Raw genomic sequence first — 23934 nt, forward strand, 5'->3', positions numbered from 1 at the left:
GAATAATTCTACCATTCTATGAAGAGGAATGCAAATATTTGTAAAATATCAGGTGTTGAATATACCCCAAGGCCTTTGCATGAGGAAACCTGCTTTCCTGTCTCAGAGTTGTGCTTGAATTACCTGGGTTACATATTCAATCCTTCTCTTTTGGGCTGTAATGGTGTTGCTTGGGGGTGTGGGCACATAGAGTAAATTCTTGTTGAAGATTGGTGAGTCTCACCTGGCTGGTGTAGTTCAGTGGTTGAGCTTCTATCTATGAATCAGGAGGTCTGGGTTTGATTCCCGTTCAGGGCACATGCCCAGGTTTCGGGCTCGATCCCCAGTAAGGGGCATGCAGGAGGCAGCCAATTAGTGATTCTTTCTCATCATTGATGTTTCTATCTCTCTCTCCCTTCCTCTCTAAGTCAATAAAAATAAATAAATCAAAAGGTTTGTGAGTCTCACCCTCAGTGCAGTGTGCATCCTGGTTGCTTGGGTATAAGATTTGTAAATTCTCTAAATTGGGTTGAAAAGAATAGGATGCTACAAGCAACATAAACAAAAGAGAACTGCTTCCTGGAGAATCACAGGATTCTGTTTTTTTGTTTTGTTTTGTTGTTGTTGTTCCAAATCTTTGCAAATTCATTTGTCCTCAAAGGCCATGGCAATATGTCTTTTACCAAATCTAAGAAAGGCTAGTTTTGACAGAGGTTAAATGTGTGCAACACATAAAAGTAATCTTGATATTAGTATTCTCTTGAAACATACCTAGTATCTTCACAAGGCTTTAAAAATGCCATTCTCATTACTTAGTGTATTTTCTTAAAAATAATTGCTACCATGCAGAGCTTAAACATGCCAGCCCTTTAATTTTTATTACAGAGACACAAACCTCACTGTAGAGTTCATTCATCCTTCTATTGCTTTATTTAAAACAGACTTAAACTAGTTACAGTGCCTTATAAAGACAACAATTTAATAAAAAACATTGATGCTGACAATGCAGCCAAAAAGTATGAGGCCAAAGATATTATTTACCCAGCATTAATTATTTCCGTTTCATTTTGTTTTCCTTTTTTTTTTTTTTCCTTTCTGGTTCCAAAGCCTTAAGAATTATCCACCCTCGCAGTGTTTTTGGATGCAAAAACTTTTGTTCCTATGGCAGGATTGTTAAATGTCCTCCGGTGGCTAGGAGGAAACAATCAATGTAGGGCTTGTATTGGGTTACTGGAGTCAATTCCTGATTCAGCTCTTTGAGAATCCGAACTTCCAGGCTGCACACAGAGGGCAACGGGACAGGGGTATTTTGACTTTTCTAATCAGTGGGGACATAGGCCCTTTTGAGGGCCTCTTTGTACTTCCCATATGAGTCAGACATCTGACAATTTGAATGATTTGGTTGTCTACACCACAAGAGACGAGTTCGGGTGGGCTGCCAGAGGTTTCAGAATTGTAGGCTGTTCAGGGTCTCAGGTTGTGCAGTTTCTTGAGAAAAGTCTGAAATGCCTAAAGCAGTTAAAAATAAATTTATGTTCACCCTATTGCCGGTGATGCCTGCAGCATCTTTGCCATTGGCCATGAAGGACATGAAAAGTTCCCTCCGTTTAAAGAAAGTAAAAGAGGGCAGAAATGAGATGACCCTAGTTTCCTTCTTCCCAAGGTGCCCCAGTATGTGTGCATTTAGGTGGCAAGTTCAAGAGGCCCCTCAGTGAAGAAAATGCGCCTAGGTTATTTGGTTTGGTCATTTCTGCCATTTTCCCCTCTGGTTATTATTTTACTATTTCTGGAAGAAAACAAAAAGTAATTCAAAACTTTGCAAAATAATCTATTAGTTTTCTCTTTATTATAGTAGCCAGCTGATGTAAGAGTACTTAGACGCAAGAGCATTTAGCCTCTGGTACAGACTGTCCAACTCTAAAGGTCATTGGACTTGTACTGGCCAGGGAAGGTTGTAACTTTTTTCCACATGAAGACTCAACCATCTTAGACACTCTTTTCCAATTCGGAGAGGGAAGACAAATTCAGAAAAAAAAAATTCTATTTTCAGTGTAGCTTTTTAGAAAGTATACCATGGCTGGTAAGAATTCTGCACTGGTCTCTTTAGAAATCCTGCAATTGTTTACTAAGAATGAATTGGAAGCGAATGAAACGAAACAGAGGACTTTGAAGACTGGCGTTCCTTGTCTACCAGAAAGGGGGAAATGCTTTAATGCTCTACTTGTCAAAACATTCCATCAAGAGGTAGGAAAAATGAAGGATTTCTAAAAGCCGAGCTTTAGTTTGGTTTAGAAGAACAATGGAAATGAGCATTTCTCTACCTGAGTTTATCAACCGTCTGTTGGAGTCTGTGTGAGGTTTTCCAGTCAAGACACTATTCAGAAATAATCGTCATGATCCTGGTTATGTTTTCCTTGAAGCCACAAAGGGCCCTTTCCCCAGAACTGTCAATTTTGTATTTCGGAGAGGAAGGGGGAGGGAGAGAGAGGGAGAAACAGCAATGATGAGAGAGAATCATTAATAAGCTGCCTCCTTCATGCCCCACACTGGGAATCTAGCCCGCAACCCGGGCATGTGCCCTGACCAGGAATCGAACCATGACCTCCTGGTTCATAGGTGGGTGCTCCAACACTGAGCCACACCAGCCTGGCCAGAACTATCAACTTTAGACCAGAACCAGTTAACAATGTTGTCACCATTCTTAGACAGTGGCCGGTGTGGACAGCCTCTCTCTCCGAGGTTTTGCTTGCTGAGGCCGCCACACAAAATCTATGAGAATCTCATGGATGCTCCTCCGCCATGCTGCTCCGACTAGCTGGCCTGCCTCACGGGGTCATTTCTGTGTTTCTGCAAAAGCCATGCTGTCACTAACATCCCTGTTTTCCAAAAAAAAATCTGATCACAGTTTATGGTTGGGGGGACAGGGAGCTGCCTAGATTAAAAAAAGTGTTAACTTTTCTCTCTCAATTTTGTTCCCTCTTTTGCCTGAGCTCTGAAAGTGTCTTGTCCATGATTTGTTTGGATGTAATTCAGAAGAGAATGTATGGTTATGGGTGTATGGTTCTCCCAGAAAGAGACAGGGGGCTAGGCTACCCCGCGTATTTCCAGGGTAACAGACACCTCACTAAAGACTTGTTGTGTTTGAGGCACTGAGGTAATTATCTTCCATGAACAACATCTGGAGTCAAGAATGCAGTACAATTTTTCATTACGAAGGAATATGGCATAGGCTGCCACACAATTTTTTGGGGGGTGTGTGTGTGTGTGTGTATGTGTGTGTGTGTGTGTGTGTGTGTGTGTGTGTGTGTCTAGTGTCCATCAGAAGAGGAAGAAATGAATAAATAAAATGTGAAAACACTGAAAATTCTTCCTCTGCACCCAGGAGCTAAGACATCAATATGCCGAAGCTTCATTATTAATCATTGAACTGTATCTAGTATAGTGTTCTCTGCCGACTACGTTACCTAGCCAATACCTGCTTCACTGCTATGTCAGGGCAATTTCTGTTCAGGTTGATAAACACTAGGCCACAGGCACGGTGACTAATTTTCACCAATGACTTTCAGGATTCCTGTTATTTAGCAAAGTATTTTGCAGGTAGGAAACGACAGAATCCGGGGTGAAGTTGGTCATGCTTCAGATGAAGGAAATGATGATTTCAATGGTCATGGGAATCAGTTTTCCCCCTAACCACTGATTTGTCTCTAATGATGCCCTTTAAGTTCATTCACTGAGCGGTAATAAAACTTCATCCTTTTGTATGAGCGCCAAACTGGCCCGTTTTCCATCAAACCTGGGGAATGTTATAATGGTCCTTTTGAATTTAAACATTTATAATTGCCTCTATCTCCCCAGCTGCATAATTAACTCATTTCTACAACAGTTTATTAAAAAATCCGACTTTAAGAAAATAAAATGCTTACTTAATCTTGCAGAAAAGAAAGCAAGAGAGACGTTACATTCTGAAGCTATGGACTGGATTACCAAATGTCTGGAGGAACCAGACCTGAACTGGAGAAACCAGACAAGAAATTTTCAGAAGGGAAGTCCCCTGATCAGGGTTCAGGTTGGGAATGCAAAAAATACAACTTCTCTAAGAGGCCATGCAATAAGGTGGAGGATGAGGTGACGAACCAGTTAAAAGGTTCCTGTCTGGCTGATTGACACATCTGCATATACACCACTTCCAATGTGCTCTATATATTTTTTTAAGGTAACAACTGTTTTGTAAAGACATAAGCCCAGCAGGTACCAAATCTTGGTTTATTTTCATGAAACCTTGACTTTTTATTGTGTTTTATTTTTGTCTAGGTTGTGATATTCAGAACATTCTTACCTATTCACTATAAGTTTTTGTCTCTTTCTTCCACTCCCCACACTCAATAGAATTGGGATCTTCAATGTGGGAGCCACTGGCCACGTGGGGTATTTAATTTGAATTTTAGTTAACTAAGAGTAAATAACATTTAAGAATTCAGTCATCCATTTCACTAGCCACACTTCAAAGGCTCACCTAGCCTTTGTGAAGAGTCTAGATGAAGAACATTTCCATCTTTGCAGAAAATTCTATTGGAGAGTACAGAGCTTAAATACCAGCTCAAAAAGACTAGCCTGGCCCAGTGTGGCTCCATGGTTGAGCATCAACCTATGAACCAGGCGGTCAAGGCTCGATTCCAGGTCAGGGCACATGCCTGGGTTACAGGCTCGATACCCAATAGGGGGCATGCAGGAGGCAGCAGATCAATGTTTCTATCTCTCTCTCTCCCTTCCTCCCTTTTTTTTTTTTTATTAAAGAAAGTTAAAAAATGATTGGGGATAGTGACTGCTTTGCTTAGTTCTGGATTCCTGGTGCCTAGATGGGGCCTACCTTATGAGCGATGTACAGTCAATATCTGCTGAATGAATACATCTGTTTTTAAATCTTAATCGCCAACTACTTTGCCGTTCCTAGGGGCCTTCCCCGCCTGGAGAGCTCTGTGGCATAAGTAAATTATAAATTACATAACTTTTCTAAATAAGTCTCCTAAATGGCTTCTGATCTCACTCAGTCAGATGGTCTCTAAGGCTCTTACCCAATATTCTTGCTGTCCTGACCTTCTCTCTAGAACCTCACCTTCCCCGAGTCTCTCTTTCCTCGCTCTGCTAGAGCCACACTGGCTTCCTTGCTGTCCCTTAAACACACCAGGCACACCCTTATCTCAGGGCCTCTGCTGTTCAGGGTGTCCTTAGACAAGTGCCTTGCACACAGAGGATAAAAAAATACATATTTGAGTGTTGAAGAAATGTGAAATTCCATTGCTTAGCAGGAAGCTGGGTTCTTCCTACGATGGCAGGCATAAAAGAAAATATCACTTTAAAAACACATCACCAGATGTGATGTACAAGTTAGGTGGGCACTGTCCAAATCTGCTGACAAACTATTTTCCTGTAAAAAATAACCAAGTCACCGAGTTGTTGCAGCTACTGCGGCACTGGATGAGCCAGATCCACTCTCGTTCCCAAGGCACACTAAAAATAACCACACGATTTTGAAAGTGGTTGGGAGCTATGTGTAGACAAGGGTTATAAAAGCCCGGAAACCAGGCGGACTTTCTACTATTTCTGAATAATTCTTTGCCTTTTCTGGGCTGTGATAGTGCATAAAATATTGGAGATGACTTCCCTTAAGTATGCTGAGCATACCATTAAAAACTATGTGCCTGGAACAAAGCTGCTGGTTTGAAGAGAGGCCTGCCACAGTAGCACTGGTGTTTTTATTTGACACTTGCAAGTGTCTTCAAATAACGAAGCTAGAGGGCCACACTGCATATGGGAACCTATGGGAGTTACAGACCACACACAGTACATACATTCTGAACTGAATATCTCTCCATAGCATCACAATGGTCTACCAGTTTTCAGATTTATGTTGAGCCATTTCAAATAAAAATTCCATCTTATTTTGAAATCTTGGTTATACACATTTAAGGGTAAAGGTTATGGCTAGCAATACACAATAGAAGACACTATTATTAGCAAGACTACATCTCGCCTTAGAGGGAAGAGCTTGCCCATCACTTGCGGTTCATAGCTGCTCTAGGCCCCCCTACTCCTTTCCCTGAGGCGAGGGGCTGCTTCTTTCATCTCTTGGTTGTTACCCATCTGAGCTGACAGGGAGTGCCAAAGACAATTTTCTTGGGTCCCATTCATCCATCTCCACCCATCTCCAAGAGCTTCACTCTTCCCTTTGCTTCCCCTTCCACTCAGTTTCTCTGGTTTCTTTCACTTTATATTGTTGAACTTGAGAAATCTTGTGAGGTTAAGAATTGTTCCCGCACACTTTGTACAGAGTCCAGGGACCCACAGACTGTGGGAAACTCCAGCAACAGCTAAAGATAACTTGTACCAAGCACCCAGTCATTGCTTAAGAGAGTGCGTTTATCAATCGCAACCTTCTGGGAGTTAAGGCTCCAGTTTTGTGGCTCATGTTGTCAAGCCCACGGAGGGTGAATGTGGGTTGGATGACTGCTGAGGGATGGGGAAGATGCCAATTAACTCATTCAAGGATATGTTTATTGATTCTAAGAGAGAGAGGAAGGCAAGGGGAGAGAGAAACCAATGTGAGAGAGAAACATCAATCCGTTACCTCCTGGATGTGCCCCTACAGAGGACTGAATCAAACCCACAACCTTTTTGGTGTACAGGATGACACTCCAACCAACTGAGCCACCTGGCTGGGGAATTTTTGAAATACGATCGCCTAGGAAAACAGGTGCCTTGTAAAGGCTGATGTCATGAAAAAGTTGAAATTACCTATCTGATCTGAGTTTAGGGTCAAAAACCAAAAAGGGTCGGGAGAACAGGAACCTGCCTAAGTAATTGAAATAATAAATTAAAATCGACCTCAGTTGGAAAAATCTGAGAATCTGACAACCTTTTATGTGAGTTAACGTGCAAAGGCATGCATTTATAAAGGATTATGTACTGCTATGAACATGAATGACATCTTTTTACGATGCTGTTGGTTTTTAAGTTAAGCTTCCTAATGCACATTAAATTTGTGCTGGGCAAACAAAACAAACAACAACAAAAAATGTGCAAAGGCAAAGGCTTTATTTGTCTAATCAATGCTCCACCTGCTCTCTCTGTTTTCCGTACTATCAACCTTATATAATACAGTGGCCGTCCCTCTGCTTCAGTAGAAATTCTATAGCATAAATTCAACCTAATGCATTCCATTCAACCACCTTCCATCTTTACAGTGTATAAAGAAAGGAATAAGAAAAAGAAGAGCAACAGATAAGAGGGCCGGACAGCTTCTCTGGTATTGGTAACTGTATGACATTTCCTGGTGGAAGGTCCGAGAAGTTAGTTCATTGACTTCCTTTGTGCATATCCCCCTGTGTAGTACTGAGGAACTAGGACTTAGAATTTTTAAACACTCCAATATACCTCATAGAAATGATTTGAGATACAGACCCTCCAACAACAATAAAGCCTGAAATCATTTCTTGAAGTTATTATTTTTTTAATTCACCAAGCAACTGAAGAGGTGGTTAGAGAATTGGCTAGGGATTCATAACTCCTGAGAACAGAGACAAAGCTCTTTTCATCTCTGCCTGTGTCCCTCCCACCCCCCTGGAGAATCCCCTTCCTATAGGTTAACATCTGGCAAGAGGAATATATAGACACAAAAGGTTACTGTATTGGAAAAAGAACTCATCAACAAGTCCCAAAACCTGAGAGTTTTGTTCTGAATCCAGATTAGAACAAATCATTTCCCCGCTTCAATGTCAGTGTCCTCCTACCATCCTGTGTGCACTAGAGGACTCAGATCATCCGGCTCTGAGCAGGAAGTGAGGACTGCACAGACAGCTGGGCCGCAGTGCCTGCCTCTTCCTACTCCAGCTTCTGGCTTACTGGGATTATCCGTGTGTAGCTCTGCCTGTGAGAAACAATTCTCTCCCTAGGACAATACCCCGCCAACTTACTCAGGGGTGGAGAATCAGGCTCGATACGTTTTACACAGGGCTTATTCATTCAGTAACATGAGACTTCACTTGGAATCGGAATCCATAGTACATTTGTGATTTTTGCTTAGAGTCCAAAAGTTATCCAGTAACATACAGTTTCTGATGTTGGCTGTCACCATGGCGAGGAACAAATGAACTCTACCCCATGCCCAAATAAGGCCGAGCTAGCCAAGTGCTTGGGGAGTGGAGAGCTCTGCAGCCAGGCATTGTCATCGCTGCTACAGTAGCACCATGGGGAAAATATATAGCAAGGGACCCCAGGGGAAGCTGTGGGAAAGAACAAACTCTGCACACAGCTCCCCGAACAGCAAAATCCAGCCAACTGCTATTTTTATGCATTACATTACTTTAAAAAATTACTATCAAGCCACAAGTAGGACAGAAATAGCCCTGCTTTCTATAGGAATGCATTTAGGTAAATTTGTTAATCCACAAATATTTAATACACATACCATGCCAGGTTTGTAGAACTGCAAGAGACACTACATCTTCATAAATGATTTAATGAAGTCTATGCAACTGTCCAAACAATAAATATCTCCAGTAATATACTAGGCTTACCCCATAGAAAATGATAAATGACATCATTTATCTCTCCCCAGTAGGTTTTTTTCCTTACCTTTTACCATGAGTCATTTCCATCACCTTGATTAATGTTCAATGGCACACCTGCACACCTGAATCAATGGGGCAGCCTTGGGTACTGGCTGATAACACAACCCAACTTGGATCTGTATGGTCCAATCACAGGGTGAGTCTAGGTCCAACACCAATGACAGTATGGACCATTAAGCAGTGTGAAGAGAAGAGCCATCTGAACATTATGGACAGTGGATCCTGCAGGCCAGGCCAAAAAGTGGGGTACCATTGGCTCTGTCTCTTGAACAAACTACTCAGACAACTGCCAAATCTCCAGTGAATTCAGTCAGTATTAATAACCTGTCTGAATATAGGAGAGTCATGTCCACTGTGGGTTCTGGGTTACTCTCTTTAATCAAATTAACCAGAAGGTCTCAGGTTTCTACATTACTTGGCAACAATATATAGGAACAGACTCAAGGTATTTTCTTGATTAGGGATGATGGGAAGTAAAAAGGTTTCAATGCCTGTACTGGACACTCACTACATTAGAAAGACATAGAGGCCCTTAGAAATCTTCCTTTTAATAACACCTTTGAAAAGACCTTTGGCATTTTATAAAAGTATATTGCTGCACAGATGGCATTACCTATTGAAATAATCAGAAAAAGCTAGCTTTATTGAAGAACAAAGTTCTTGTAAAAGCATCATGGGAAATGTTAATGTGTTGGTTCTGCATTAAATAATTGTACCAAGTGAAAAGAATAGACCCAGTATGACTTTCTCCTCAGTTAGTTTGGGTTCTGTTTGGCTGATCACATGGAGAAGAATGTGGAGTCCCTCTAGAGTCGAGCGAACTCCCACACAGGCGAGTCTCACAGATATTTGTATACCACTCATTTATCTTCCCTGTGCCCATATAAGGCTGGGCCAGTCAAGAGCTGAGGGAGGGGAGAGCTCTGCAGTCAGACATTTCCATCACTGCTCCAGAGCATCGCTGGGAAAATCTATAGCAAGGGACCCCAGGGGCATTTTAAATCTCATGAAATGGCATTCATATTAAAAAAAATACTTCTTCTTTTGAAATGCTGATAAAGGATCTTCAACTAGAAATTCCTACAGTGTAAAGCTGCTGCTCCAAACAGAGGAACCCATGAGGAAAGCAACAACAAGAAGAAGAAGAAGCTGTTTTGAGGATTGCAGCTCATGGGAACACGGTGCATGGAGATGCAAGCTTGGATGTAGCGGCAAGACGCTCCTCAATGGTGACCTTTGCCATTCAAAAATGATTAGTCACATGGTATTCAATACAACCACCACATTTATAAAGGGATTCCCTATTACAAGTCTTACTTATTTGATTTTTGGAGAGGACTCAGGTAGGAGAGGATGTATGAGAACACCCAGCCACAGAGCCCAAGCTCGGTGGTGGTGGGGGGCGGGGGGAGGGGAGGAATGGGGAAGGCTACTTTGGAAACTGACTGCAGGATTCCGGTTGGTGAAACTTATTGGGGACATCATTTTCAATGACAGGACAATGCTGGCAAGAATTCCTAACTGTCTATCACAACCTGGCATCAGACAAGCGTGGATCTGAGAGGAAAACACATGATTCCAAGGCATAAAGACTCAAGAGACTCCGTGTCCTAAAACAAAATGCTGCTGCCCACACCAACCTGGGCTTAATCATATAAATATAAACAGTGTCTTTTCAAAATCAGCAATGCCAAGACCCAAACATCAGCTTTAATGGAAACAGAGAGGCCAATCACTTTGCTTGAACGTATTAGTTTAAATTCTACCAGGTGTTATAATAATAATTTGGGGTGACCGTTTTTTCCTCTTACTTACCTATGAAATGGGCTACATAAAGGACATTCAGAAAATGAGTAGAATAATTTAAACAGAATGATTCTCACTGGTATGAGGCTGGTGCTCTCTAGTTTGAATATCTATTCTGCAGTACGAACGCAACCATGTTTTCTCTATGTAATATTGTTATAAAACATATATTTATGTACAACATAGTAAGTATAAAAATAGTTGCATTATACATATACATACACAGACATAAGTATTCATAGCAATGAATAAGAGAAAAGATGCTTAAGAAAGTTAGCATTATCCTCAATTTATTAAGGGAGTACTATAAATTGATCCCAATTTGTATTATATTGTCTGTTCCAGGGGAGAAGAACATGTCTATATTATATTTCTTAGGAAGGTATGCGACTGACTTAACCAGGCAATTTAAGGCCCTCTCATTTACAATGGGAGTATAAGGACGATCATAACCTTCCTTGCAAGGCAATGACTTACCCGCCCTCCTTTCTCAGGGTAGCACTGGCAGCCCCCACTGCAGTCTCTCCCTCCACAGGGCTCATCATACTTCTTCACACCCTGCAAAAAAAGAACACAAAGCAAAGAGAAAGTTATGTAAAATACTCAACTATAACACATATCCTCATGCTATCTGTTGAGAGTACTTCCGACTCTAACAACTATCTATTCATTCACAACAAACGGACTTTAATTTTCAGAGCAGTTTTAGGTCCACAGCAAAAGGTACAGAGATTTCCCATATAACCCCTGCCCCCACATGCACAGTTTCCCCCATTATCAACATTCCTCCCACCAGAGTGAGACATTTGTTGAAATCTACAAACCATCAATGGCTTGTCATTATCATCCAAAGTCACAGTTTACATTAAGGTCACTCTTAGTATTGTCCACTCCATGCCAATACGCCTTTTTTCAGTGCCTACTAAGTGCCATCTGTCAAGCTAAATCCCAGGGCTGGAAAGTCAAGGAGAACATCCCCTGAATACAGGGATTCCCACGTGAAGTAAACCCCTAAGGACGCTTTGTGTTAAGAGCTTCAGTATGAAGGAGAAACTCCAGGCACATAGAAAGCGCCCTTCGTTCTGCCTGGAAATGTGGGGGATTCATCCTGGAGATGTTCAAGTTTAAAGTGAAGTACGGCAGGGCAACTCTGGGCCCCCATCCCATAACACAGACCCTGGTGGACTAAAGGGAGGGGGATTCTGATGAGGAGGCAGAACTTGCAAATACACCTGATAGGATGACAAACCCTCACCTCCATCACATAGGTACCCTGACATCTGTGGTGATCCCCTGCAGAGGAAGCCCACTTTCTTCCCTTCACTCTGTGAGCAAGGCTCATGGGCAGTAAGAGAGGAGGGGGTCGGGGGAAGTACTTATTTAGTCAGGTTGGGTGGCATAATGGACCTTGTAATCACATACTGAGCTATAAGTCTTTAATGAGTTGAGTGGATAATTTGAAAGAGTTCTCTGGCTGGACAATGCCAACCAGAATTAGGGGAAAGAGGTGTTTCTTGCCCTTGATCTAGGTTTTTCAGGTAAAATATGGACTTGGAGACTGCACTATGTCTGAGCTCTCCATTTCAGACTGTGTTCACAGTACTACATATTTTGAGCAGGAAATGACAATTGGGTTGGCCTTTTTCTCTCTCCTCTCCGATCAGCCAAGCCCTGCCTTTCTCCTCTTGCTCCAACCTCCCATCTACTCCGCCCCAAGGTGAGCTGGTGCAGCTGTTCACAGGAGAATCTGCTGTCTGGTTTCTCATCCTTGTCACCTTCATCTAGACTGCCCATCAGCAGGCACTTATACTCAAGGGAGCCTGGGCACAGTTAGCTTCTGGTGTGCACTGAGTCAAATGCTACCATGCAAGCAACACTCCCCAGACAACAGAACTCAATCCAACTTTAAACAGAACTTCAGTTCACCACAGATCTTCCATTCTCTTCTCAATGACTAAACAGGATGGCCACGTAAGAACACCCTCTGTTAGTTTTTCTATCTGTTTTTCATGCTAGCATCTTCCCCTTCCTGGCACGGTACTGCATGTTCACATGGAAATGCTGATGTTTTACCTGGCTGCCTCTGTAACTCCTGCTAGCACGGCCTTCCTGAATGTTCAACCTCAGATGGGTACACAAGCAAACTCAGACTCGAAGCCATCTGGCCAGAGTTTACCTTACATCTTAATAACTACTCAATGTTCTTCTTGTAGAGAAGTCTCATTGAAAGTTTCAATTTTTTGTGTGTCTTAATTGTAATTCTTTACCTAATCTAATATCAGTCACTACTTTAAAGAATTAAAAAGAATCTGAAAATCTCAAATCCTGCAAAGAAACCAATACCCGGAAAGCCTTCTGAATCTTCTTTTGGTTATCTGTTTGGCCTGAGTGAGGCAATGAAACAGCATGAGTTCCACAGCCTAAGAGTAAACACACAGAGAATCCTTTCATGCCCTCAAAATAGGGTTCTAGGTATTTTCCAATTTTTATGACTTCAATGTTTATCAGTGGGGTGGGGGGAGGGTTCATTTTTAAATTCCATGATTTTGAATATTTGGTTTTTATACTAGGTAAATCAAGCTCCATGCTAAGCCCCCACTTTTATGAACTACCCTTAGCACCAAAGAGAGAAGTCTATATGGACTGCCCTACTTATACTTTGTATTACATATGACTGTGACATGAATAGGTATGTTGGCAGGTGTCCCTGGTTCATGCAATAATTCACTTAGCAGTTTTTGGAAAGGGTAGGGGGACTCCTCAGTCTAATGGGTGAAGCATAAACTCATATTCTCCATCTGGTGTTTTACATGCTATTTTTAGTTTTGATTTTAAAGCCACTTGCCAAGTCCTTGTGTATACATCAATGGTTCAAATGATTTTAATGGTTTCAAATTGATCCAACAGACTCTCTATTCTAGGCTTAGGCTATACATTGAATTTGTCTGTGAGTTGTGCTGACAGCTCTTAGGCTATGAAGAACTCATAACTTGCTTGACTTTTAATAGTGCTTCTTTGCTTTTGGAACTAAGACCTGAAGGGTTGATAACTCCTGGTCTCAACACTTTTTCAACTATGTGTCAATGGCTCAACACTTTTTCAACTATGTGTCAATGGCTCAGGAGGTGAGGAATAAATCGTCAAGAGGTAGCCCTCCACCTTACAAGCCACAGACAATTTCTATCATAAAATTCTAGCCCCTGTGTGTGTTGTTTGTGTGTATGTGCACGTGTCTGTGTGTGATGTAATGTGGGGTGTGTGTGTTTTCTCATCAGCATCTTACATATACTGCAGAGGGACTCTTATGAATTCCAACATCTACAAGAGCCGTAAGTACCACATATTGGAATGCCAGGTCTCCGGATGAACAGAATTATTTACTTTACTAGGGCAGGGCATGTGTTCCAGACGTCTCTTAAAGACTGAACAAGTTTCAGACCTGAGTCTCTGCATTCCCCTGATGGGACCTTGGGCTCTGGAACAGTCTCAGGATCTGAATGCTCTTCTGAGGACCTTGGATGAGGAGTGTGTGAACTGCTCTTTGGCATCCTATGTCTGTGTCCCAACCACCATCCCATTCCCAACAGAAGAATATTAAAAGCCCACAGCAACCACTGCCCATGTTCTAAACCAGCCGTGGGCAAACTACGGCCCGCGGGCCGGATTCGGCACCTTTGAAATGAATAAAACTAAAAAAAAAAAAGACCGTACCCTTTTATGTAATGATGTTTACTTTGAATTTATATTAGTTCTCACAAACACTCCATCCATGCTTTTGTTCCGGCCCTCCGGTCCAGTTTAAGAACCCATTGCGGCCCTCGAGTCAAAAAGTTTGTCCACCCCTGTTCTAAACCCTTTCATCTACCCTTGCTTTTATTACTCAGCACAACTCACAGACAAAGCATGATCCTTCTTGTCAATTCCTTAATAAAGACGCCTAGTTCCTCCTACCCTACATCCACCTCAAGGGTCTGCCTACCACCCTCAAAGGTGACAAGCTGGCCCTGGTCCAGATCTTTAACTCCAGGAAGGCAAGTTCTCACCTGTATGGTCAGGTTCTCTCAGAAACATCAATTAAATCCTCCAATAGTTTCTCACTTCAAATCTGTATTCCCATTGGAGCACTGTATAGAGCAACATTCCAAAACCATGCTTTCCCAAGGCCTCCTACAGATCAGTGAGGTCACCGTCTAGGCATCTAAGGAGATACAGTTCCCAGGGCAGGAGGCTCCCATAGACCCTGCTTAAGGTGTGGAGAGTGTCCACTGTCATGGACCACGCCCTAGCCTTTCGACTGAGCTGGCCCAAACTCTCCCCCTTGTTTTGAGGTCCTTCATCGTGGGGCAGAAAAGGGCCCATGGTCCATTGAGACCAATTATGCTGAAGATCTGTGAAAACTGGTAAAGGCTCCAACCCCCTGGAGAATGCTTGACTCTAACATGCACAAGTCCTATGGCCTCATATTCACACAGAAACTGCTCCCATCCAGCCTCTGGGACCACAAGGGAGCCTATGTCACGTGCTCCCCAGCTTTGAGTGTTCAGGGGCACACTTTCCTACAGCTCCACCAGGGAGAGATCACTTAACTCCCCCAATTCCAAACTAATATGACAGCTGGATGGTCTTGAGGATAACTCATCCATTCTTCCACTTTGCAAATTCATTCATTCATTCATTCATTCATTCATTCTTCACTGAATTTTTACTGGGGGCCATATGCTGTGCTGGGGCATGGATATTAAGTAGGGAATAGATCATGTAAACAAGCTGATAAGAAAATTAAGTCAACAATGAAACCTACATAATTTAAATTGTGGTGAGTGCCATTAAAATCATATCAGATAACCGACTGACAAGACTACCTTAGCCAGGATTCTTTCACTTGGGCTCCACTGTACTCCCTTCTTACGGGTCTACTCACAAAGAAGAACTTCCCTGTTGCCTGACCTGAGGCCCTCGCTGCTACTACCAAGGGGAGAGACAGAGAACCACTCCCCTCTAGGCCCAGGAAAGCAAGACCTCTGGATTATTATCACTCGGGAACCAGGAGCCTCTTGGATTGGAGTGAAATTGAACGCATTCTTCTTATAACCCTCAGGAGGCCCTTACATTGCCCTATCCCCCAACTCCTGTCTCAGGACTCAACTTCAATCCACTGCCACTTTACAATCCAGGAAAAAGACACTCTATAGGTTGGGACATCCTCAGGCCTCCTTGCTCAAGTGAAGCCATCTCAATTGCTACCAAGACACTTGACCATTTCAAACTGTGGCTCTCACTTCCAAACTACGGAAGGAGTTTGCCTGCGGGGGGATTAATCATTAATTTCTTCAGCAAATGAATGAACATTCACTGAGGACCTGTAAGTGCTGCCATCTTGGCAGCTATCTGGTCACCCACCAACCTAGAGCCTAGGTAGGCCCCACTGGTCTCACCTGCTCCTTCCAGAAAAAGTAGAGGAATTAAGAAAGTTGCAGACTCAGGGAAAGGGATGTTAATTTTGATATCATTGTAAGCTTTTGACATCTCAGAAAGTACTATGGAACTGCTAATAGTTTTGAAAAATAAATGTGAATTATAAGTTTTGGAAAATAAGCTAGAAAGCAGCTTAGACATACACAGCATAGTAGACTGGGAATATCTCTGGGCTATACCTAAAAAGATGAAGAATGGGTAATCCCTGAAACAATTAATATTGGCAAGGAAGAGTGGAGTGGGGAGAGCCGTGGACACTAAAGAAATGAGAAGGAGTGAGAGTACCTAGTGAAGATAATGAACAAAGAGTTTCAGGGATATTTGCCTGAAAATAGTGTCACCACTGAAATGGGAGAGGGGAGAGAGAGAGAAGGAAGGTTGATTGATTAGAGGCAGGGGCTCAGACGCAACAGCAAAGAGGTAATCAATCAATCCATGCTAGAAATGCTGCTTTTCTGCATCTAGACCACTTCTACTCCCAGTGCAGTGTGTGGATGCAACATCAGCATTACCTGGGCACTCGTTGGAATTGCAGACCCCACCTCAGATTGACTGGATCAGAACCGGCTTTCTAACCGAATTCCCAGGTAAGCACCTTGAAGTCTGTAGAGCACTGCACTACATTAATAGACTGGCATGGTGAAGAGACATTGTTTAGAGACAATGGGAGAGCAGCAAACCACTGAGCCATCTCCTTTAGTGGAATAGAAAGCAGTATTTCGTAAGAATTCAGTGTGTTCCATGCCTAAAATGGACTCAGAGATGTCTGTCTTAGACAAATATCAGCCCTCAGGCTCCCCTTGACCCCTGCCACCTGTGGCATGTTTAGAGAAGCTCTGAGCACTCAGGACTCAGTTGCTGAGCTTCTAATCAATCAGGGTGCCAAAACATTTTTTATCCTCTTGTCCTTATTCAGAACATCATTTTTAAGACTCTCCCTGCTCTGAGCTGGTAGCCAGCACTACTATGCTAGTAGAAAGTCTAGGAATTGGAAATGACTTAGATCCCTTAAGAGCCATTTGGCAATGTCTTAAGGCATAAGATACATTTTCTAGAAATCCTGGATCATATTCTACTCAAATGGAATGCACATGGTTTCCAGGGGCAACGTGGAGAGCTCTGAACAAGATATTTCTTGGTTAGCATTTTATATAGGAATTCTTTGCTTTGGAGCCTTATCCGAATCTTGGCATCATTACATTTAGAAAGATTTAAAAAGACATCTATTAGCATGGGCATTCAGTCCATCCTAGACACGTCCAAATCATCCTAGATGCATGATCTAGATTCCTCGGTCAGTCTTTTGTCTCTGGTAGAACAGAAGTGATGGAATCTTTTAAGGAAAGTTGAGTTCTAGCTTCCTGAACCAGGAACCTATCCATGTCATGTAGAGAATTTCTTGCCTTGAGCCACTGGCTCTCTGGCTGCCAGCAGAGACTTTGCTCTGCCATCTATAAATGGAATTCAGTAGAGTCAGAGCAGAGAGATCAATAGTAACAGCTGCGAGATTAAGGGAACATCCGGTCCCACATGTTGCTGGCCCTGCCTCCTATTTGTGCAATCTACTGGCACCAGGAGAAGTGAGTATCATGCTGCTGTCGTTAGGGATCATTTCCTCTGCTGCCTGGTGGAAAGAAGTACTGCTCTATGGGCATCTGGGGAGTGGCTCCATTTACTAGTAAAAACACTGAGAAAACAGCTCATTGTCACTTCTCCCAATGGCAGATTTGTCCTCATATTTAGGACATTTAAAAATAAGTTTAAATAGCAAGTGGAATGCCAGAAAACAAAACACATAAAAGATTTAGACTCTTTGAGACTAGCTATTTCTATAACTACCAGTGTGAACCATCCATGTATATTAAAAGAACAAATCCATGGACATGTACCCAGCTTGCTGCAAATGTAAATATCATTTAAAGTTGATACATTTTTTTTCATATATATATATATATATATATGCTTGCCATTGTTTTCAACTTGCACAAAAGAAATGAGTATTAATCAAATTTATATGAACATGCAAGAACAAAACTCATTTGTCCTACAACAAAGAATATTTTGTCCTCCACATGTTCAAAGAAACTTCTTGTCCAAGAAAGTCTTTTTAAGCCAATATACCTCCAGCCAAAAAGAGCAAGTCCCTGTAGGGAATTTACAGATATTTTACCACTAGATTGCCCCCAGCATCCAACCCCAGCTTCCTGCACAGAAGGATATTGAATAACCCATTCTAACGGACATAAAAGACAAACATTTCTTATTGCAAAAAAGTAATCTTTCATATTTAAGGTAAAAAAAATCTATATAAGTCTTTGTCTTTGTTGCAAGTCCAGTCAAGCAAGACTTTTTAGAATTATCCCTTTAATCCAAAAAGGGGCCAACAAAGAAGAAAGCCAGCTCGAGAACAAGTTTCCCAGTAAAATTCTATTAGTTTATCAAAACAGGAAATATAAGCCATTTCCGCACATGCAGCTTTAGAAATTAAGGAAATAATTCCAACATAGTATTAGCAAGACAGAGTATATGGCAGAGGAAATGCAGATCACAGCCACTCCACACAGAACAAAACCCTTCTTTCCAATAAATGGGGTGGGAAATCCAGCCAATTCAGTTTCCTTTGTGTAATAGCATTTCAAGGACACCCAAAGTAAATGTGTTCACTCTAGATGGTCCTGAAATTGCCGTATTTGTAGACAGTGAAATAACAGGTGGACAAAAGTGCTCACCCATTTAAAATGACCTACTCCAATGGACTGTTACTAAGTACCAACTAGTTCTAGTGCAGTTGCATCTTGAGTTGCTGCCTGTTATCACGGGGCTAGGAGAAGGCAGTGGGAGAGGGGGGATGTTGTGTTAGAAAGGATGACAGTAGTTCACAAGAGAGACGATGACCTACAGAAGGTCTTTCTAGGATGACGGTCTTCATGTCCTCCAGGAGTTCTTTTGCTTTTGCCCAGGTGAATACCTGAGGGATAATATCACTCCTTCTTCTGGCTCACCTTTGCAGCAGACATAACCAGAAGGCATGGCATTGGGTGCTCTCACTTGAGTCATCAGCAACAAGCTACATGGTTTTTATACTTGAAGACTTACACGTTTTTACGAGCAATGACTAGCCAACAGTTCTCTACGCTTTCTTTCTTCTCAGGCAGCTCAAAGTCTTGGGGTGTTTTCTGAATAGATTTTGCTACTGACAAGAGTACCTATGATAGCCATCCTTTACTGCCAGGGCTTGGGTGATGACAGGTAGGACTGACTAAAAAACCCCCACAACTCAGGAATCTAACCAGATGGGGAAGGCTGTTGGCAGGCACAGAGAGTGCCAGTAGGCCAAAGGCCAAGCCAGAACACTTTCTCAAATTACATCATTTATGCTTATGACATATAAAGTAGGCTAAATGACAGACTGTATTCAAGTTGCTAAACTCCAGGATGAGGAAGGCCCCTAGCAGGGACTGTTTAGTCTGTGAGGCTGGAAGGTAGGAATGAGGTAGACCAGGAGTCCTGATAGGGCAAAGGGCAGTGTTGACAGAGAAATGACCTCATTTTTCTGAACAGCAGTGCCCTCTGCACGAAATGAGGATAGTAGCCCTCTCCTAGGTCTGTTGGGAAGATTCAATGATGTGCTTCATGAAGTCTCCTGCACTGTACAAATCTTAACGGTCATTAGTATCAGGTGCAGGCCTAGCTCTCTGGCATGGACCTCTAGACAAAGCAATGAGGTCTGAAACCCAGCCAAGGTTGTATGAGCCAATGCTTCCTGAGAAATACCTTGCCCAGGGCTAGAAATGACCTCAGAGTGTGGGTGGGCCTGGTCCTGCAGGTGAAGACAAGTGGTCCGTCTGGGTAGGAAAAGGGGGCTTGGCTTTTTCTGTCACATCTCTGCTCTGGCCATTTTTTCATGGCTCACTCTCCTGCTCAAGGCCAAAAGCAGAATCCAAATATGTTTCCTCACTAGCTAGGAAGGCAGTGATGCTCCTGGACACTCTGGCATATGTAGGAGTTGGTGTAGGTCCTGACACTCTGAGTGCAGGTGATATAGGCTCTACCCAGAAGCACTCCTCCCTCCTTCCACAGTGCCTCTTCAGTGAAGTGATCTTTCACCTGAGATAGGTTGAGGTCTCATTGCTGCATGCCTTCATTAGGTGCTGGGTGGAGATTTAAAATGGCCTCATCTTGAGTCATCTAGTCTAGAAATTTGGAACCTCTACAGTGAAGGAAAGGTACATGGGGGGCTGTAGTCAGGAGTCAGGCAAGACACAAATCAGTGATTGTACAGGCTGGGTGGGGGTCAGCTAGGCAGTAAATTGACAGGCAGACTTAAGATTTAGCATAGAGCCAAGTGAGCATGCCTTGAAAGGCAGGTAATTTTTTTTGTTGAAGTATGAAATATCCTATCTGAAGTATGAATTGCCTCCATTTTAATGTGTCTCTTCTTTGTCATCTAATGTCTAGCTCATTTGAGTTCTGGTATCCTATTTCTAATTCCTGTTTAACTCCAGGAATCTATTCATTACCCCCACATATCCATTGCCTCTCATAATATCCATGGCAGCCACAGTGTCAGCTCCTAAGACACCTGAAGATTTATTTCCCTTGCAATTTAGATACGCTTATGCACCTACGGCTGAGTTTTATTTAGAATTGGGTATTACCCACTTGATTCCAAAGGTTGATCTTAAACCACTTCCTCTCTGGGATTTCCAAAGTCTTGAATTACAAATGAAACACAGCCACCAAAGTCTCAAGTGAGAACGAGTTCTTTTTCTTTTCAAACATTTGAAATAGCTTGTTCAGTTCTCCACGAAAGACCCCCATTACCAATCTGACTCCCCCTTTCCTGTCATGGCTCCTTGGCCATTGATGATATGGCTCAAGTTGGCCTGTTCGACCAATGTCCTGGTGCAAGATCCTGGCTGGGGTGTCCTGACGTTTCAGGGTCCTCCCAGGGGAAGGTGCTCTGATTGCTAAAGCCTCTCTTCTTGATGTCATGATGCAGTTGCCACATAGCATGCATAATTTGAAGCCAAAATGCCCGTCAGCTACCCTGTAGGAGTTGGTGTAACCAAATGTGCATGCGTATTCACACACACACACATGCACACACACACACACAGAATGAGGTCAGATACTGGATGCTTCTATTGGAAATCATTTTAATACTGTCCTGCACTTCTTTAGTGGGTCTGTCAACAGATCAATTTCTGGAAGTCACCCTTCTCTATCCTCAGTATAGACTGTCACTGATCATATTTTTATTAATCACTGATGCCCGGTACTTTAGTCTGTCCAGGCTGCTATATCAAATTGGCATAGACTGGGTGGCTTACAGCACATTTTTATTTCTCACAGTTCTGGAGGCTGGGAAGTCCAGGATCAAGGCACTGGTAGATTCCAACCAAGAATCTGGTAGAAACTGGTAGAAATCAACAAGGTTTATGGGGAAAACCGTGTTAAAGGCAGACCACTCCATACCTGACAACTTGGTAATCAAGGTACTAACAAAATTAGCCAAAACACCAGTAAAAATCATGGCACAGTTGAATAGATATGTAAAATTCACAATAAGTAAAAAACACTACAGTAAATATAGTGCTTTATTTTAAAGAACAGTGAAGGAAGCAATTTAATAGAAAGGGATGTAAAGAAGTGTTAAGACTGCTAAGTTGCAGAGAACAAGGGACATATGGCCAAACATTGGGAACAATCAGGCAATCAACACTTGTAGGGAGATGTGTGGACTAACTGAGTCAAGAGAAAGAGGTTGAGGACTTGGGCATCTGGATCAGAGTTAAATTCTTCAACAGTGTGCTGTGTTCACTGTGCTAATCTATTAGCTGCCCTGTTACCTGGTGTGCAAACAACACGCTGGGGAAAACATCATGCATGAGCTAACATGACTTCCATTTTATACTGACATCATCCTTCTGTTGATCAGTAACGATTTATCAGCATACCGGAGTTAGAGAAAATGCACCGTGGCAAAGCAGACTCCACTTCAAAACTCTCTTACCTGCTATATAGTCAAGTGTCAATGTTCTCACCAAATAAATAAGAAGAAGATTGGCCACATTATTTTTGGTGGGGGTTATTGTCACTCAGTCAGTTTTATAGCCTTCGGGACCTTGTTCCGTCTCAGTGTGGTGAAAAACAATCCATCAGGAGCCTTCAACTTTCGTTCAAGAGGCCACCCGTATAATTATAACATTCTGTCTTACAGTGCACAGACAGCAAAGAGCTTCATGTTATATTTAGAATAAATGCCCTTAAATACTTATGAGCCATTCTGTTTATGCCCTGTTCAGCTAGTGAGAGACAGTCTACCAAGACATCAGTTAGTATAGGCATTACCTCACACATTACCTACACTGAATTTTATTTATTTATGCAGCATGTCAGTTTTTGGGATTCTCTGGCAATGAATAAAAATGTGCATGTTGTTAGTGTTGGCATGTGAGCCTGAGTGAATATTTAACATTGTTCATTGTAAGAAACAAAGTAGATATGTCCCTTGAAGCTATTTATTTCAGAGATGCACGTCCAGTTTAAGAGCTTTGTCCCAATCCCTCCCCCTATGCTAAATTTGGGGGGGAAATCCCAAAAGAATGAAATGAAAGAGATTTAGCAATACTTTTTCATAATACAATAAGGTTCCTGTTCTGGTTTGGTAGGGGCTGGTCCAGGCAAGGCAGGTATTGGTTTGTGTTGGCATGCAAGGATACCAGCAGTTGCCTGGGCAGGCTCGGGTCTAGATACAAATAGCTTCATCTCGGCAAACTTGACGGTAACCTGAATCAAAGAGGGGCTCTGGGGCCGGTGGGAGTCCACACTAAAACCACAGCCACTTTACATACCTGTTGGCCTGGCTTCTGGGGTAGAATTTCTGAATTTCTGCTTTCTCCTTCTCTGATACATACCTAGCCAAGTTCGTCATCCCTGGCAGCTTTTAGAAGGCATCTATGCATGCCTTTGCATATTAGCGGTGACTGAGGATTCCTCTGCCGGGAGCAGACCAATTTTCTCTTTGTATTGGAAGAAAGGTCTCCCAGTAAAATCTATTCTAAGTCACAGCAGAAGCATATGCCTGGGGCCAGCGGCTCCATCTCATAGAGTCCTGATCAGTGTGGGCAGCTCTCAATTACTTATGTGTAGATTATCCACTTGGATATTTCACAAGTGAATTTTCAAGCCCAAGCACCTCTTTGCTCCCCAGCAGGCTGTTGGCTTTTAATTCTCATGGTTTTGTGCTGCACACTCAGGGACTACAGGCATCAGTAACTGCAATATTAACCTACCAAATTCTACATTTCTTTCTGGACGAGGTTCAGATCAAGTATTGGAGCTGACTTCCATAGATAAGGCTAATTCAGAATTAGCATATGCACATTTTTTAGGATTAGGAGCCAATGCTGCCATACTCTCATATACATTCACGCTGAATCTGGGGAGTCTGCAGGAGGATCAGCCTCCAGGTTGTCATGATCCTGTGCCCAGGGCTTTAGCCAGGTGTGCACATCTCCAGGGTGACGTGCATGGTTTGCTCTCCATGGTGCCATGTTTAGAGAAGGGTGCCTGGGCTCAGGGCTGGTGCCACAGGGCTATGGCCTTGCAAATCATCCTTATCCTTTGTTTCCTTCAGCCTCCTTATCTGCAAATTGGGTAGAATCTACCATTCTTATTTTGCCGGGTTGTTGTTAGGAGGAAATTAAATACACCCATGGGATGAGCTTGGTACATTGCCTGGTCTGTGGCTGATAGGGTTTGCTGTTCATGTTCTTAATTTTTGCTTTGTTTCACCCACTAGGGGCAGATGCCTATCTATTTCCACACTGAGAGTTCCAATTCAGTGACACAGCAAGTGTCAACATTTTCACTCTTGAGCAAGACTGTTGTTCATGGACACATCTGAATGTTTTAACATTTGATCATGGAGCAGATCTATAAGGCTGAATCTATAGCTTATGGAATTAACTTTGGTAAGGTGATACTTTAAGTTCCATGTATTATCAATTTCTTGGAGTTAAGATTTTGAGAGGGAAAATTT

The 23934-nt window shown here is 42.5% G+C and overlaps 1 protein-coding gene across 1 annotated transcript in view; it reads right to left on the reverse strand.

The window, feature by feature from the left end:
• Positions 1-23934, reverse strand: part of COL4A2 (collagen type IV alpha 2 chain) — a 189061-nt gene that overhangs the window by 126889 nt on the left and 38238 nt on the right. The window contains exon 4 of the mRNA XM_081084483.1: positions 10890-10970. Coding sequence (XP_080940609.1) covers positions 10890-10970 — 81 coding nt within the window. The remainder of the gene's footprint in view (positions 1-10889; positions 10971-23934) is intronic.

This window comes from Myotis nattereri, assembly GCF_964212035.1.
Source record: "Myotis nattereri genome assembly, chromosome: 2".
Lineage (NCBI taxonomy): Eukaryota > Metazoa > Chordata > Mammalia > Chiroptera > Vespertilionidae > Myotis > Myotis nattereri.